The sequence below is a fragment of the Pleurodeles waltl genome, chromosome 4_2 (genome assembly GCF_031143425.1).
Source record: "Pleurodeles waltl isolate 20211129_DDA chromosome 4_2, aPleWal1.hap1.20221129, whole genome shotgun sequence".
Classification (NCBI taxonomy): domain Eukaryota; kingdom Metazoa; phylum Chordata; class Amphibia; order Caudata; family Salamandridae; genus Pleurodeles; species Pleurodeles waltl.
Window position 1 is genome coordinate 435,393,031 of NC_090443.1, and position 19,154 is coordinate 435,412,184.

General features: G+C 41.9%; 1 protein-coding gene across 4 annotated transcripts in view; it reads right to left on the minus strand.

Annotated features, from left to right (window-relative positions):
* ADGRE5 (adhesion G protein-coupled receptor E5) overlaps positions 1 to 19,154 on the minus strand; it is a 231,221-nt gene that overhangs the window by 30,676 nt on the left and 181,391 nt on the right. For all 4 annotated transcript variants that reach the window (XM_069231712.1, XM_069231710.1, XM_069231713.1 and 1 more), the window contains 5 exons: positions 16,611 to 16,831; positions 14,531 to 14,597; positions 13,867 to 13,958; positions 7,564 to 7,732; positions 6,112 to 6,225 (listed from right to left, as the gene is read on the minus strand). In XM_069231712.1, the coding sequence (XP_069087813.1) occupies positions 6,112 to 6,225; positions 7,564 to 7,732; positions 13,867 to 13,958; positions 14,531 to 14,597; positions 16,611 to 16,831 (663 nt within the window). The remainder of the gene's footprint in view (positions 1 to 6,111; positions 6,226 to 7,563; positions 7,733 to 13,866; positions 13,959 to 14,530; positions 14,598 to 16,610; positions 16,832 to 19,154) is intronic.

Sequence of the window (19,154 nt, forward strand, 5' to 3'; positions counted from 1 at the left end):
GCAGCACTACATGCCACGAACAGATGTACACTGGGTAAGTGACATTTTCCACATACATATATATATATATATATATATATATATATATATATATATATATATATATATATATATATATATATATCTTCGATGACATATGTAGCTGCAGATACACATTCTGTGCATTATCCTGCCATCTACTGTTGGGCTCGTAGTGTTACAAGTTGTTTTTCTTCGCAGAAGTCTTTTCGAGTCACGAGACCGAGGGACTCCTCCCTTTCGGCTCCATTGCGCATGGGTGTTGACTCCATCTTAGATTGTTTTCTTTCTGCCATCGGGTTCAGACGTGTTTTGCCCCGTATTTCAAATCGGGAAAGTTAGCTAATTATCAAATTCGACTGTATTGTTCGCGCTCAGTACTGGTTTAGTGTTAGAACACCGACACCGATAGTAGAAGCGCTCTGCTGGCCCTTCGGGGCTTCCACTCTTCAGCGGGGCCTGGTCGGCCCGACCGTGTTCATCGTCGAAACTCATGGACTGGAACCCCTTCCGCTTCTGCCCGAATTGCCACGCCAAGTATCCTTATACAGACCAACACTTGGTCTGTAATCTGTGTCTATCACCGGAACACAGGGAGGATACTTGCGAGGCCTGTCGGGCATTTCGATCGAAAAAGACCCTACGCGATAGAAGACTACAGATGGCGTCGACACCGACAGAACTGATCGACATCGAGGAGGAAAGAATCTCCATACAAGAATCGGACTCGGGCGACTCCGAAAGTGAGCTGCCGATGATACCGCAGAAAACTGAGTAAAACTGCCCCGTATAAGACTAACTCCAAAATCATAAAGGCCAAGGGGATGCCACCGCCAACAGGCCATGTCTTAACCCGAAAACACGGTGACCAACCATCGGCACCGAAAAAGGCCACACAGCAGCCGAAGACATCAGACTCCGGTCGAGATACCGGCTCCGAACCATCTCGGCACCGAGAGTTTGACACACCCAAGGTGAAAAAGTCTACCTCGGAGCCAAAAAAAGACTGTTCGGAAGCCTTTGGTATCTAAAAAGGCAGCCTCGGAGCTGAAAATAGGCTCCTACACAGAAGAGCACGGACTTTCGAGCCAAATGCAAGAGCATAGATTTGAGCAGGAATTAAGTATGGGAGAACCAGATCATACTCACAGGAGGCTGCACATCCAGAAAGAGACTGGTAAAATACAAACTCTTCCTCCAATTAAACTGCAAAGAAAGCTAGCATTTCAGGAGTCGGAAATGCAGCCAAAGGCAAAGATGGCAAGAGACAAAACACCACCACCACCAAGGTTTTCGCCACAGCCTTCTCCACTGCATTCACCACAGCTGTCCCGGTAACACCCCCAATGCAGTCACCAACACACGGGGATGACACAGGATGACCCGGATGCATGGGACTTGTATGATGCACTGGTCTCCGACAACAGTCCCGATTGTTACCCGGCAAGGCCATCACCTCCAGAGGACAGCACTGCCTATATGCAGGTGTTATCAAGGGCAGCTACTTTCCACAATGTAGCAATGCATGCGGAGCCAATAGAAGATGATTTCTTATTTAACACCTTGGCATCCACCCACAGTTCTTATCAAAGTTTGCCAATGCTCCCAGGCATGCTCAAGCACGCAAAACAGGTGTTCCAGGACCCAGTGAAAGGCAGAGCTATCACGCCTAGGGTGGAGAAAAAATACAAACCTCCCCCAACGGACCCTGTGTTTATAACACAGCAACAGACACCAGATTCGGTAGTCGTGGGAGTGGCAAGAAAGAGGGCAAACTCCCAATCATCAGGAGACGCACCACCGTCTGACAAGGAAAGTCAGAAGTTCGATGCTGCGGGCAAACGAGTGGCAGCACAGGCAGCCAATTAATGGCGGATTGCCAATTCACAGGCTCTACTGACTCGCTACGACAGGGCACACTGGGACGAGATGCAACATATAATACAGCACTTGCCCGAGGAACACCAGAAACGTGCCCAACAGGTTGTTGAGGAAGGACAAGCAATTTCCAACAACCAGATAAGGTCTGCACTGGACTCGGCAGACGCAGCAGCACGAACAGTGAACACTGCAGTAACCATTCGCAGGCATGCATGGTTACGGAGCTCAGGTTTTAAACCGGAAATCCAGCAAGCTGTGTTAAATATGCCGTTTAACCAAGAACAATTGTTTGGGCCGGAGGTGGACACAGCAATTGAGAAACTAAAGAAGGGGACAGACACGGCCAAAGCCATGGGTGCGCTCTACTCCCCACAAAGCAGAGGCACTTTTAGAAGACCACAGTTTAGAGGGGGGTTTTGTACCCAAACCCCAAAGCCTTCCACCTCACAAGCCAGACCCACCTATCACGGGCAGTACCAGAGAGGAGGGTTTCGAGGTTCATACAGGGGTGGTCAGTTCCCAAAAGCAAGGGGAAAATACCAAAGCCCTAAAACAACTCCAGCCAAAAAGGTGACTTCAATGTCACAAACCCACAACACTTAACACCAGTGGGGGGGGAGACTTACTGCATTCTACAAAAACTGGACAAACATAACTACGGACGCATGGGTCCTAGCCATTATCCAACATGGTTATTGCATAAAATTCATACATTTCCCACCAGATGTGCCCCCAAGAGCACACAATATGTCCAAACACGTAGACCTGTTACAGCTGGAAGTCCAAGCATTGTTACAAAAACAAGCAATAGAACTAGTACCCAACCATCAAAAAGGAACAGGTGTCTACTCCCTACATTTCCTAATTCCAAAGAAAGACAAAACATTAAGACCCATATTAGACCTCCGAACGCTGAATCTCTACATCAAATCAGATCACTTCCACATGGTAACACTTCAAGACGTGATTCCATTGCTCAAAAAACAGGACTATATGTCAACGTTAGATCTCAAGGATGCATATTTCCACATACCCATACATCCTTCTCACAGGAAATATTTAAGGTTTGTAATCCAGGGCGTGCATTACCAATTCAAGGTGTTACCGTTCGGGATAACAGCCCCAAGGGTATTCACAAAATGCCTTGCAGTAGTAGCCGCTCATATAAGGAGACAGCACATGCACGTATTCCCATACTTAGACGATTGATTAATAAAAACCAGCACTCGGCAACAGTGTCTGCTTCACACGCAATACGTTATAGAAACTCTACACAAACTAGGGTTTTCTATAAATTACCAAAAACCACATCTACAACCATCCCAGATACAACAATACTTGGGAGCAACACTCAACACACAAAAGGCGATTGCCACTCCAAGTCCGCAAAGGGTACAAGCTTTTCAAAATATAGCATTAAATATGCAGCCAAACCAACACTACCAGGTGAAGTTTGTAATGAAACTTCTAGGCATGTCTTCATGCATAGCCATTGTCCCAAACGCAAGACTACACATGCGGCCCTTACAACAATGCCTAGCAAAACAATGGACAGGGTCAACTCAAGATCTAGTGTTGATAGACCGCCAGACACACTTCTCGCTTCAATGGTGAAACCCTATAAGTTTAAACCAAGGGCGGCCATTCCAAGACCCAGTACCTCAATACGTGATCACAACAGATGCTTCCATGGTGGGGAGCACACCTCAACCAGCACAGTATACAGGGACAATGGAACATTCAACAAAAACAACGGCATAGAAATCAGTTAGAACTGTTGGCAGTGTTTCTAGCATTGAAAGCATTTTAACCACTGATAGCCCACAAACACATTCTTGTCAAAACAGACAACATGACAACAATGTATTACCTCAACAAACAAGGAGGGACACACTCGTCACAACTGTGTCTCTTAGCACAAAAGATTTGGCATTGGGCGATTCACATTCGCCTAATAGCACAATACATCCCAGGCATTCAAAACCAGTTAGCCGACAATCTCAGTCGAGATCACCAACAAACGCACGAATGGGAAATTCATCCCCAGATCCTACAAAATTACTTTCTACGCTGGGGAACACCAAAAATAGACCTATTCGCAACAAAAGAAAACGCAAAATGCCAAAACTTCGCGTCCAGGTACCCACACCCTCAGTACAAGGGCAATGCGTTAGGATGAGTTGGTCAGGGATATTTGCTTACGCTTCTCCCACTCATTCCTTATCTGGTAAACAAACTAAGTCAAAACAAACTCAAACTAATACTCATAGCACCAATATGGGCTCGCCAACCATGGTACACAACACTGCTGGACCTATCAGTAGTACCTCACGTCAAATTACCAAACAGGCCAGATCTGTTAACTCAACACAAACAACAGATCAGACACTCGAATCCAGCATCGCCCAATCTAGCAATCTGGCTCCTGAAGTCTTAGAATTTGGGCATTTAGACCTTACACAAGAATGTATGGAGGTCATTAAACAAGCTAGGAAACCTACTACAAGACATTGTTATGCAAACAAATGGAAAAGATTTGTTTACTACTGCCACAAGAATCAAATTCAACCACTACATGCTTCCGCAAAGGAAATTATTACACTTACAAAAGTCTAAACTAGCATTCTCTTCTATTAAAATACATCTCACAGCAATATCTGCCTATCTACAGATTACACATTCAACATCGCTTTTTAGAATCCCAGTCATCAAAGCATTTATGGAGGGATTAAAAAGAATCATACCCCCGAGAACACCACCAGTACCTTCGTGGAATCTTAATATTGTATTAACACGACTCATGGGACCACCATTTGAACCCATGCACTCTTGTGAAAGTAATACTTAACTTGGAAAGTAGCCTTCCTAATAGCTATCACATCTCTTAGAAGAGTAAGTGAAATACAAGCATTTACTATACAAGAACCCTTTATACACATACATAAACATAAAGTGGTTCTCTGTACAAATCCCAAATTCTTACCAAAAGTTATATCACCATTCCACCTAAACCAAACAGTGGAACTCCCAGTCTTTTTTCCACAACCAGACTCAGTAGCCGAAAGAGTCTTACATACGTTAGACATAAAAAGAGCACCAATGTATTACATTGACAGAACAAAACAGTTTCGCAAAACAAAACAATTGTTTGTAGCCTTCCAAAAACCTCATGCAGGGAATCCTATATCCAAGCAAGGCATTGCCAGATGGATAGTGAAATGTATTCAAACCTGCTATATTAAAGCAAAAAGAGATCTACCTATTACACCAAAGGTGTATTCCACTAGGAAAAAAGGCGCCACAATGGCTTTTCTAGGGAATACACCTATGACAGAAATTTGTAATGCAGCCACATGGTCTACGCCTCACACATTCACAAAACGTTACTGTGTAGATGTGTTAACAACACAGCAAGCCACAGTAGGACAGGCTGTATTACGAACATTATTTCAGGCAACTTCAACTCCTACAGGCTAAGCCACCGCTTTTGGGGAGATTACTGCTTACTAGTCTATGCACAGCATGTGTATCTGCAGCTACACATGCCATCGAACGGAAAATGTCACTTACCCAGTGTACATCTGTTTGTGGCATGAGACGCTGCAGATTCACATGCGCCCTCCCACCTCCTAGGGAGCCTGTAGCCGTTATAAGTTGAATGAAAATTGTAAATTTGTAAATAAATACTATTGTAATACACATTATGTACATACATACTTACTCCATTGCATGGGCACATTTACTATATTCACAACTCCTACCTCACCCTCTGCGGGGAAAACAATCTAAGATGGTGTCGACACCCATGCGCAATGGAGCCGAAAGGGAGGAGTCCCTCGGTCTCATGACTCGAAAAGACTTCTTCGAAGAAAAACAACTTGTAACACCCCGAGCCCAACACTACATGGCAGGAAAATGCACAGAATGTGAATCTGCAGGGTCTCATGCCACGAACAGATGTACACTGGGTAAGTGACATTTTCCATATATATATATATATATATATATGCATGGGAGAAGGGAGACTGACCAGGGTGGATCTTGTTACACTTGTGATGTCTCCACTCAGATTGCTTTCTGACCTCTTTGCTTCATCCTGTGCTTCCCATACCTTAACTACTTTTATATGCAGCAGACCATAAGCTATGATGGACCTTTAGTTTTGGCCTGCTAAGCTTCAGTGCTACACTCTGCCTTACCAGTATTACTCACCCTTGACTGTGAGGATGATGAAGAAAAGGCACCAGTGCTGGAGAATTTATCGTAGGTGCTGGGTGTCTTCAGATTGATGGCGGCACAGAACCAGCGTTTGTACTCTTCTCTGACCTGGACAAAATGTGCAAAAGAGATCACGCAATGGGCATCACAAATTAACCCCAAAGTAGCACGTTGCTAACATTACAAAGCAAAATTATTTTTGGAAGTATGTTTGTTAGGATTAAGGGCTGTGCTGACTGAAGGTGGCCTGTAGGTGTGAAACTGGAGGGGGAGGAGGGCTAGTATTTGGGAGAAACCTATCTCTGTTGTCTGGAATGTTTTTTTTTTTTTTTTTTTTGTATTGACACATTGTTGGCATGCTGGTCTTCGGTACAGTGGTGGTGTTTCATGTACTGATGGCAGAGAAGGATAAGTAAGAAAGTTGTGCATTCAGAGTGGTGTAATGCAAATGTTGCGCTGAAAGTAAAATGTTGCTGCAGGGTTGCTTGGGTGTGGAGAAGCTGACAAGACTATGTTAGAATTGGGTGCTTGCGATTTGATGTCTTCCCCTTATAGGCAATAAGCAGTCATTCCACTTCAAATTCCTGTAGGTGGGGTGGGTGAAACTTATGTTTTGTTTTACTTAATTAACAGTATTTCGGAAAAATTATGTGAATTTACACAATGCAAATCTGACATGTTGCATCTTTTTTGTGTTAAGTGCATCCTCGTGTACAAAATGGACACAATGGCCGCTCTGCATGCTTACTGTAGAGCAAAAAACAATAGGGTGAACAAGAGCCACTGGCATTTTGTTCTGGTGGTCCTGTTATAGGTTTTGTTATTGGGCTATACCCATTTACGTCAAATGGTGTGTAATTTTGTATAGAGAGTAATGCTCAAAATTATGTGAATTGGAATTGTTTCCAGCGCCTAGTTACAAGAGTGAGCTGAAGTGGGCATGTGCATTCTTAATTCATTGGACTAGACACGAGCTGGCCAATGGTATTTGAATTCAGACAGAGCGATTAGTGGGGCGTTTGTAATCCAATCCCTTCTAAATGTTGCCAACAGAGGACCTTTTAAGAATCTGCGTGATCAGCAAAATTCAGCTTTTCTTGTGGGATCTGGTGGAAGAAGCAACCCTTAATACAGCATGTTTAGTTCAAACTTGGTATCTACCAGTGCTTGACCACTAAATTGGGTGTGCATTTCGGTCCTCGATCTATATATAAGCAAATAAACGATCAATCTTCCTTAAACCAAAAAATGTTAACGCAACATGTTGAGCTCTCTTAAATTCTCAGCTAATGTGATTTGAAAAACGGACAGTTGAAATATGTTTACTTGTACCATTTACTCCTTCTGTTATACCTGCTTCTGTTTCATGGAAATTATCATCTTAAGGTTTTTTTCTTAACCTTTGTGGTTGCTAATGCTAGTCAATGTTGAACGGGCCATGCTCACCTGCTTCTTCATCAAACAGTGCAGCACAAAGATGAACGTCCCCTGTAGGCAATTGAGGATGGTGAACAGGTAGGATACGAACAAGGTGTGTTGGTTAAATTGGAAGATGCCAACTATCCACGTGCAGCCCAGAAGGCAGAGTTGCGCGATTGCTGTGATGGTAAAAGTCCTGTGGAAAGGAGAGAAACTCCTATTAAGCAAGGCCTTGGAATCAAGATGTTTGGTCCCCTCTACATCCCTTTTCTGCATTGAACATCTCTGTCCGTGTACAACCAAATCTGATTCTTCCAACCTTGAAGTACCAAAGAACATATCCACCGACTACAATTTTTGCCCTTGCAAACTAAGTAGCAGATAATTAAGATCTGCTTCCGAGCTTGTGAATAAATGGTAGAAACTGGTTGAAACACAAACAATGTGGCCTTGCTTGCACATGCCGCAGTGTAGCAATGATGACTGAATGCTGTAAGTCGTGGGAAGTGGTACCACAGGATTTGAGCCAACAAGTCTCATTTTGTCAGACATGTCAGCAATCTATTTGAGGTTTTCAATATATACCCAGGAGCTAAACAATCTTGATATCCTGGCAAGTGCACTATTTGGACTGGAATTTTGGCAATGGTAGGCCTAATGATACAGCATGGTAGATGCACTCATGCAGCATTCTCAAAGAAACCGACTTTGCAACAATGTGTCATGTTTTACATAGATAACTTTATAACCAAGGACATTATGAATCACCTCTCCAATCCTATAAGGCCTTACACAGGTAGAAGGAGTAGCCCCTGTAGTTGCTCTACATATGTCTGAGATTGAGGGACTGTAATTCTGCCATGTAGAAGACCTGCTATATATGTATCTTCCATACACAGCATGTGTTGAAGATCACACATGCTATGGTGGGGCCTTGCTCATTATTCCATGGAAATCGATCTGATCCATGTATCCAGGGTAAAAGTAGTTGGCTTCTCCCTCATTTATTTTATTTTTTGCTGGCCCAGAGTTAATAAACATTTGGAGTGCCATGATTTATAAGTAAGGAGAGCCCTCTTTGCATCCAAACAGTGCAACCTGTTCTCCACGTTGGAGGAGGGAGAGTAAAAATTGTTGGAGAGAGATTACTTGTGTGTGAAAGATAGATTTGTTATTATTATTATTACGGTGTGAGGAAAGGGACTGGAGTCATAACAACTCTATCTTGGTATTTAGCAAGAGTTTAAAAATACATTTGGGTCATCCACAATATCAGTAACCCAGATGCCTGGTACCATGAATAGCATCATCCTTACCGTCTAGACCAGTGGTTCTTAACCTTCTGATTTCTGTGGACCCCCACAAAATCATTATTGGATTCCTGCAACACCCACTGAATCAATGAATTCCTGGGACCCCAGCTGAGTCATCCTAACCTAAGCATTTTTGAGAATTTGAACCTCAAACAATACATAGAATATATAAACACAAATGATGATGTATTGTGTTTAATTCACAAACAAATATATAAAAATAATTTAAAGTTTCTTCTAAATTCAATTGAGGCCACTCATCATCCATACTATATTCTGTTCAATGTACTTCCACATTAATTTGAGGGTACTAACTTTATTTTTAGCCTCTAGTTTCAGATTCCCTCACATTTACAGAATATTTTTAATTTTTTCAATTATACATGTTTTTCCTTCATTTAGATATACTTTATCTGTTTCTGTTTAATTTTTTAAGCAGTCGTGAACTCTGAGTAGGCTTCACGAACACACACGGATCCCTGGACCATAGGTAAAACCCCATTTTTATAGCTGATGAAATGGCTAGAAGAAAGAACATTTTGAGAGGATGTTTTGCAGTCCTCCTGCTGTAGAGGTTCAAAGTGATTTTTTTCCCCCATATCACTGCATGTGGCATGGGTGTGTTCCAACCTGAAAATGGCTCATATGACTTGGGCCATTTTCATAAATTTTAAGAAATCTAGGTATTAAGCCATCCACTTGTTTCAAGTTTTTCCAAGAGCTTCTAAAGGCTTATATTGCTGCCCACTGAACTGTAAGAGTTGCTACTGTGAAGCCCAACCTCTACCTACCCCATCCCTTGCAAAAAATTCAATGATACAAATGAAGTGGGATCTACCTCCTACTCATACTAGTGTGAGAATCACCTATAGTGCGTACTTTGTCAGGGTAGGATAGAAAATATGGTCAAAGCCCAAAACATAAGGGTGAGATTTTCTGTAACCACTTGTTCCCTTATTCCTCTCTGCTCTACCTACATGCTGTCAGCATTAGTTTTACAGGTGATCCCTGAGACAACACTGGGAAATTGAGAGGAGAGAAAGCTATGGGCAGCTTCCACTCCTGATACTACTTTGACTTCCAACAGAAGAAAACCAGTTAGCCTGAGGCCAATGTGGTGCAAATGTCCGAATCTGTGCCCTTTACCGCCTCACCCCTATGAGAAATGTTCTTATCAATAGAAACCCCTATATTAGATGTTGAGGCCAAGGACATGTCTGACCATCTATTGCACGTCATTCCTCCCTCTTGAACAAAACGTCTGAAGCTTTGCATTCTGAGGAGAAACTAACAGATCTAAGATCAGCTGCCTCAACAGAGTGAGGAGATCAAATAGAGTTGGATAAAGGGAGAAGTCTAGGGATGAAAGAATTTTCTAGTTTGAGGTCATCTGCCCTCACATTGGCCACTTCTTGAATGTGAATGGCAGCCAGAGAGATCAGATAAGTTTGAGCTCATCTGAAAATATTGTGAATGATCTGTTTCAGTGCATGGAATTTGGTTTGCCCCTGTTTGCTGATTAAAGCTTTGGTTGCCATACTGTCTGTGAACTAATACTGCCTTTCAAGCGATTTGATTTCTGAATGTCTGAAGAGCCATGTGTACAGTTTTTAGCTCCCTCCAGTTGGAGGTGTTCTGTGTTTCCTTGAGTGACCAAAAGCTGCAAACATGTTTAGCTTCTAGCCAGGTGCTCCATTCTGAGAGGCTGCCATCTGTGGATACGACTGCTGGACCATTGGGAGACAAAGAAATTCCCCTTGGAAGGTGTCTTGAACCAACCACCAGCAGAGGTCTCTCGTTAGTTGGTGTGTCAACTGGAATCTGAAAGAGATTCTAGGAACTTGGAAACCAATTGTGCAAGATCCACTTAAAGATCTTGTGCAGGTGAAACCTGGCACATGGAATGATGAAAATTGGTAAGACTAAATAACCCTGAATCTAAGCCAATCTGAAGCCTTTGGCTGTGTGTGCTTCGGGAGTTCCTGAATGTGAATCTGAAGTTTGCAAAGTCTCCTTTCAGGCAGCGAAATCAACCCCAGTTGTTTAAAATCAAGCTCTTGTAAAAATCAAATCTTGGAACGGAACCAAAGAAGACTTTTCCCATTTGATGAGGAACCAGTGCTTCTGTTGTACTGTCAAAACCCTGTTGATGTGAGATAATAGCAGGTCCTGTCTTGACTGAAGAAGTCACTCATCAAGGTAGGAGAGATTGAAAATCCCTTTGGAATGGAGGTTTGCCACTTAATATGCGAACCATTTTGTAAAAACCCTTGTTGAAAATTTTAACCCAAAGGAAAAGACACAGATTGGAAGTGGTCGTCCCCCACTGCAAACTTAAGGAATGTTTGATATGAAGGCCTGATGGGCACATTCAGGTAGGCTTCTTGTGGATCAGCTAGTGACAAAAAATCTCCTGGTCGAATCATAGGAGGTATTGACTGCAGTGTTATATTTGGAAGTGAGGTGATCTGATCCATAAATCCACATATTTTAGATCCCTACCAGGGAACATTGCACCAGACTCCTGCACCCAAAAATCGTATGGATCCTGCTCGGCTGAAAGGTTACTTAACCTGGAGAAAAGGAGTATGCTGTAAGGGGTCCAGGGATCCTTGGCAGCTGGAGCTGCGCTTCCAGGCCAAGGGTCAATTGCAAAATGGCTGGGTACACGTACAGTGGATATTATTATCTAGAGGGCCTGGGTGGTAAGAGGCCCTCTTTAGGCACAGGTTTATTACTCCTTTGAGCATTGATTGCCTAGGTTTTGATTAGTGTATCTACATATTAGCCCTACTGGTAATATATCTGATAGTGCTATGTGGTTGGTGCACAAAGATAGCCATGCCATTTTAATTTAAGTGGCCACGTAGGTTGAGGCTGTCTTTGTTGGTCACAACGAAGAGGAAGAGGTCAGCTAAAAGGAGACATGTTCTTTCTTCCACGTCGCCCTCGGATGGGGAAGGTCCTATTCTAGCCAGAAGACCTACATTGGAGGAGGCTAAAGGTCCTACACAAGCATTGCTGTCTCTCATGTGGAAAGATGACATACAAGCCATGATTAAATCAGCAGTTTCCAAGGGCTTTTTTTAAACTACAGCCTATGATTCCTCAACATGTGATGTGGATGGCCCATCAACTCGTTCTGGCAAATATGAGAGAGGAGATGCGGGAGATCTTCTTGTGTCAGGAGTAATTTGGGATTTCCTCCGTTCCAATCTGAAGAGATAAGTGAAGGTCTTTTTCCCCAATATATAAACCAGTCCATGTTGATGATTTTCCACGGGTGGAGTAAAGACCTGGTGATTGGTGAAAGGAAGGATCTCAACACAAAGGTCAAGTTCCACACTGATGCAAAAAGCGTTATTTGCGGGAAGGAGATTATGTTTTGCTCCATTCTGTCAAAGTCGATACTATTCTTGTCACTTAAATTGGAAAAACTTAAATTAAACCTGATGATCGCACTCCTTAGTCTGCCAATAAAAAGACAGATTCAAGTTTGAAAAATGCTTTTTCAGCACACAATCTGGCCTTAAAAGCAAAGGTTTATGCAGCTAATTCCACCCAGTCGAAGGTACAAGGCGTTGATAACTTGGCAGCTGCTAATCAGGAGGTGAAGGGAGACTCTAAAAGCCTTTGCTAAATAAATATAGCTTAATTGAGATTCGATGATTTTTAGTATACATTACAAGTGCTTCTGCATTATAGTTGAAACATGGAGGGGCACAAGGGCATGGTGTTTGCCTAATATGAAATCTCGTACCCCTAAAGAATCTGTTAGGTAAAGCATATATTGAAGATTGGAGTGTTCGAAACTGCATTGCCTCTCTGCTCGCAATTTTTTTAAATATATTTGGCTGTGAGCAACTGGGGGCTGTCATTTGGCACCCAAACACAATATTCCCTTTTTAATTCCTGGATCAAACAGTCAAAATCTACCATTCCAGATTTTACCTGGGGCAATCTGGCCTGTTTGGGCCTGATATACCCAGCTCACCCACCCATCAGCACTGCTTTAGTTGACCTCCTAGCACTTGTGTTTGTGGCTGGGTGAAAATTGAGACAATTTTTTGACGAACATGCATAGAGCTAGCAAATAAAACCAAATTATGGTACTATGCTGAAATGTGTTCCATTCTCGTAAACAATCCATGCATAGTCAGTAAAGCATGTCCACATAAATTTGAATAAACTGTGCCTGGCCAACGTACAGTTTATCTTGCTAGATGTTATGTCATTTTTGGTCAGATGATACATTGACTCTTGTGTCTGTCCCAGGGTACTCTGAATTCTGTTACTGTCCCACGACTTCTGGTGCGAGGTAGTTCCACGCATTTATCAGTCTTTCTGAGGAAAATGTTACTTGCACATGAAGACAGTTCTCTGGCATTTGATATATTTTATAGATTCACGTGCCTTCAACTTCCCCTTCAACTGATTGGAGATCTCGAACATAGCTGTATTCATCTTAATTAAATCTATGTAGTTTATCCTCATTGTTTGTGTTTTCAGACGGCAAATGAGGTAGATTGATTTAAACGCCAAAGGGCTTATTAGGATCTCAAAGTATTAATGTCTTACATATGTACGGCATAAGAGGCAAGGAGGGAGGGACATATGAGCCTATGAAAGGTCGCGAAGTTGGAGAACTGTGATTGCAGGCAAGTATTTTATTTTATTTTCCTGTACTGGCTCAAGTCTACTCGGTGCACATCTCTCAAGAGCTGTTGTGGACCAATACCTCTTTGCTAGTTCACTAGGAGCGTTCCCCTGTGCAGACGCAGACTGGCTAACAGGAGAGTTTGGAGATTTCTTGAGTAGTGTTGCTGGAACAGAACGAATGTCAGATCAAGCATTAGAATGACTGCTCCAGGCCTGCTGGCTTTCCAAAGGCCAATGGGGGAAATCTTCCAAACTCCCCCTAGATCAGACTGCCTTTGCACGTAACAAAATATATTCCTCTCCAGATTTTTCATTTTTTTTTTTTTTTTTTTTTCTTGGCTTGCAAGCTGTCTTGTACCTGAATTTCTTGAGCTGGCTGATATCCGGGTTAATAGTGGAGAACTTCTTTGCTAACTTATAGACGGTGATGATGAAGATGATGGCATTGAGCTGTAAGAAAAGAGAGCACTTGATTCAAAGGCATTAAAATCATTGCAGACAACTACGGACAGGGGCAATGGGTTCAAAATGTCAGAGAGCTACAGGCTTTTTTACAGGCTAAAATGGTCCAATTCCACTTATAAGGATTACATAGCTCTGATAAACATACTGCAGCATTAGTGGTCACAATCATATGCATTATTTCTTATTGCGGTGTGTCTAATGGAGCACTGCTTCTTTAAGCTGTGTAATTAGCCACTGATGCAAGTGGGCGAGGAAATTATTGTTTTGTTCAGTGTTAAATGACAAAGACAGAGAAATGCACCATTAGGTAAAACTAACTTGTTTTAATTTACTGGTGTCGTTTCCTGCAGTTTGTATTGTAGTTTAAAAAAATAAATATTAATTATAGGGATCATGCAGCCAAGGTAAACAGCGCAGTTATTGATTTGCCTAGGGTCGATGATCAGATCAGCTGTTCAGGAACTGGGATTATGTAATCAAATTTCTGTAATGATTCTCCAGAAGAAAGGATTGTGTAAGTACTTATTACTTGTGTTAAGGTGTTGAACTCCACTTACCAGTATTATAATGCAGACTGGAGCCAGGAAACTCCAGATGAAGCCATGTTCCAGAGATAACCAGCAGCTGCAGGGTAGGAGAGAGGGTTTAGTTGAAATACGGATTTCCTGTGCCAAATTAGCAGTAGCCTGGAGTCGGTCCTAGGTCTCCACTAGAAGAGAGATCCTATTTCCAAATAGACAGTTCTTTCCAAACAAAAAAATGCTAATCCATTGTGTAAGCTAGAACTTTTTAAAATAGTATGAATATTGTTTGTAAGTCACGAGCTACTAATTTTGCAAAATTCAATACTAATGACAAACTTTAAATACAAGCGCAGTTGGGTATCTTCCTTTATCCTTTGCATGCCATGCATGAGTAGAGGATAAACAAGAACATGTTCATAAAAAATAACAAAAAACGCCCAAAATTAACAATTGAGTGGCTACAAAAACCATAATTGTTCACACAGAAAGACTAACTTGTAACAATTCTGGAAATGTCAACATTTGGTTAATTGGTAAGACTAAATAACACCTTCATATGCAGGAAGGAAGAAGCTTGCTTAGAAACTGTTTGCCAAGTGTAACCAGCTAAAACACTGATATGACCAGAACCCTTTGGTTGACGAACCAAAAATTGGTGAACACCGGCAAAAGCCTGAATTTTTTGGCCTTTTAAATACTTATTTAAATAAGCGAATACAAGCACCAGTCACATGAGAAATGTTTTAGACTTGTCTAAACTATTCCTGAATGATTACAAACGCAAATTAGACAGAATTGCCATGATGAAAAAGAATAGAGGAGTTTAAACAAAAGTGTTTCAAAGTACCCCAGAATCTCAAACTATAAATGCAAAGCCAGTGTTTTTCAGAGATAAAGCTAGCAAATCTAGATGCACAGCTGGAGATATATATTTACATTCCTTATCATCGTTTGTTTCTAGAAATGTTCACTTTAGGAAATCAATGCAGAGCTTGATAAAGAGAACTAGCCTTATTAACTTAGGGGCATATTTAAGAAAAGTGTAGCGCCACTTTTCTTGCGCCCTTTACTGCCACCATGTGTGCGCTGTATTTAAAATACAGCGCACCATGGTGCAGGGTAGGGGGCAGTAGAATAATTTTTCATGACGCTATTGATGAAGTCTGCATGAGTAGCACCAAAATATTCGCGCTACTCCTGCAATATTGGCTCTACTCCTGCAGAGTACATGGAGGCCCATTATAAATAATGGAAGCACCCTTTTAAAGCCTGCTCTAAGCAGGCATTAAAAATGTCATACAAAAGGATGCAAGGAAATCTGTTAGATTTCCTGGCACAATTGTTTCGGCTCTCCTAACGGGGGAATGCCCCCTTTGCATACATTATACCTGGCGCAGGCATAATGTAGCGCAAAGGGTTACAAAGTGGTGCAATGCATGCATTGTGCCACTTTGTAAATGTGGCACGAGGATTTTGGGCTTGTTGGACCACATTAACGTTTTAAAAAAATAATGCTAATGTGGCGCAAGGGGCTTATAATTATGCCTCTTAATATCTGCTTTACAATCTGATTGATATAGGAAAATGTGAACAAGCAAAGCTTAAGCCAAATGTCTGGATATGGCTCAGCCTTTGTCCTTTGGAGAGTGAGCAACCCAAATACACCCAAGCCAATCATCCCAGCCACTGGCCTTCTTGCTCGGCAATGCACTTTTCATAAGACAAAACCTAAATCGCTAAGAGTAGTTATAAGTTATAAAAGTGTGCTTTCCTACTTAGTGTTTCCACTGAAACTTGAGATCAAACCGTGGCAGAACATGTCTCAAGGCATGCTGCACATTGCATACATCTCACTGAAGAGCTGTAACGTGAGGACCCAACTGCGCCGGTTCCAAGACCTCCATGCAAAACACTAAACAAAGGCAGGCCCCATCCTAAACCATGGTAAGCATTGTAGTAAACCAAGAATCAATGGCCCTCAACAAAGACATGCGCAATCCCAAACCAAGGCTCAGCCGTAGTACAGTTCAAACTACTCCTGTCACAGCTATAGTGCAACACACTCACACAGCAAGACATACCAACAGATGTTAGGTTTATTTAATCTACTCACTGATCTCGTGTGCCGTATCCACTGCTCCTGGTAGCTGCTGAAATGGCTACAACCACGAGTGGCACCCCATAGCCAGCAAGGAGCATGTAACGTTGCTTCATGGCATTTGTCTTGAAGACCTTAACTACCATGAGGTAGAGTTCCACACCCTCTAGACACATCCAGCAGAACGAAGCAAGGAAGAAATAGTGCAGGAGGCCTGCTACGATTTTGCACGCCAGCTGAAAGAAAGTGGACACTGCTTATCCTCAGGAGTATTGTACACTGAACACTGTACAACACTGGACGAACACAACAGCGCATCCTCAAAATAACACCGCATTTTCAGCTATGGCGAATCACCCATCATCCCCCTTCATGTCTTTCATATTTGCCCTCAGTTACCTGGGACACTTGTATGACCTAAATCTGTGCACTATTTTCAACAGGTAAGTGTCACCTCTTGATGTTTAATGTTCAATGCAACTTTAGAAAAATACAAAACTAATTTCACTCGAAAGATTGAAGATATAGTTGCTGTGCTGGAGGTACTAGATTGGATTCTGGCTTCAGATGTATGTGAAGATTTCTCAAAATACAAGCATTGTTTCCCTGTTATTCATGTCTTAATTTCTGCCATAATAATAATTCAGTAACTCTTTCTCTCTCTTTGCTTTATTTTTGCAATTCTTCTTATTGTGTATGTCTTCCAATTTGTTGAATGGATTCACCAAATGGAAGACAGCATCATTAAAGAAAGGCAAAAGCAGACCTGGATCCAGAAGGGATGTCTACACGACCGGGCCCCTCCCAGTGGAGTCCTGTGCTCTTCAATGGCAATTCACCATTGGAAAGCACAGTCTGTCTTATTCTTTGTGCTTTGTGTGGCCTTGCAGCCCTGCTCGCTCTGCTGTATCTCTTAGATTTCATGATAGCCAACAATCACTTGGATTACTGTAAGTGCCTGTGGACTGGTGAGAAGAGAAGGAATGCCTGCTTCTGTTACCGTGCAAATCGGGCAGCACAGGTAACCTTCAACACGCTCACTGTTACACGCTCACTGTTACAAAAGAGACTGCAAGCCCTTATTACAAGGCGCCTAAGAGATGAAACAGTGACTTAATATAATCTGAAAAAGATTTTGCCTTCCCAGAAGGCAGATGAAAAGGGGCATACATTTGAACGTGTGTATTAGTAGTGGCTTTTTTTTCTTCCTGGTGTAAGGCCCTTCTTACTTTGAGGAGCTGTGTGCAAACAATAAAAGTGAACAGAAGAAGCACTGCATCATGACATTAGGTTAAAGAAGGAATGTTCTATGGAAAATTCGCTTAATTTACGTAATATTTTTTCTGTAGATGGTATTTATGTCAGCACTGATGGTTCTGCCTGTCACCCTGCATGGTTTTGGTTGGAATCTAATCCTGGGCATCTGAGACTGATAAAAAGGTTAGCACGAAGGCAACTAATAGGGAGAAATAATATATTCTGTGGTACAAAACTGAAAAATATGCCGTGGAAAGCACCACATAAGAAATAATTATTATGCATTCATTTAATTTAAACAAAAATGTTAATGAAAATTAAAGTCACAGTGGGTGTAAGCTACAACAAAAAAGATCACGTCTCAAAAAGTATTGAACCACAACAATTAAAGTGCTTTTTAAATGGAAACACATCATAGCGCTATATTGATACTTAAACTATCCGTAAATAATGAAGGGGAACGTCTCTGAGGCTCCATGGCGCTGAGAGCATGCTGATGGGAACCCGCTCTTTACCGGCTTTCATGCGGCTCATACCTCACATTTTCGATTACAGATGGACTGTCGACATCTTGACACGAACGCGGGCGGCTAGAGAGGCACCTTGTGAGAGCAGGGAGTACACCTGCCTGCAGCTGGTTGTTCAGCTACACTTTCAATGGCCGGGGATAGGGAATGGGTGACGTCACACCTCTGGGTCTGTAATTCGGGGTTTTTGTTGCACAGCAGCCACCCACGAGGCAGAGTGGTGTGTGAATGTCACCAGAACGCCATAGCATGCTTTTATTTTATTTTTTATATTACATGCTTTTGGAACGAGGAACTATGTACTGGAAGCATGTTTTATTATACTATATTTCTTTTTGATCTCATTTGCTGATATCTGTAATTGACAGTGATAAAATAATTCCCACAAATTATGGGGAAAAAATCCTTTTTATGGCAGGTATGCTATGAGAATATCATTATCTGAATATCGCTTGACACAAATATCTTCTCCTAAGTAGCATTTATAAAAAATATTGCCTCATCAGATTTAATAGTACACACAAGACAATATTTTTGAAGACGACATTTAGAACACAGTATTTATGCCAGATGATAGTTCTAGTATGATATTCTAACACACATCTAGAATTACATAACGCCTAGGAAATATGAGTTTTTATAACAACTGCGGAAAACATTAATTCATAGACACATTGATTTTCACCATTAATGGTTAGCTCTGGCACCATAGTTCTCCACAATTCACCAATCATATATGCCCTGTAGCTAAAATGCCCATGCCTGTGGCAATCGC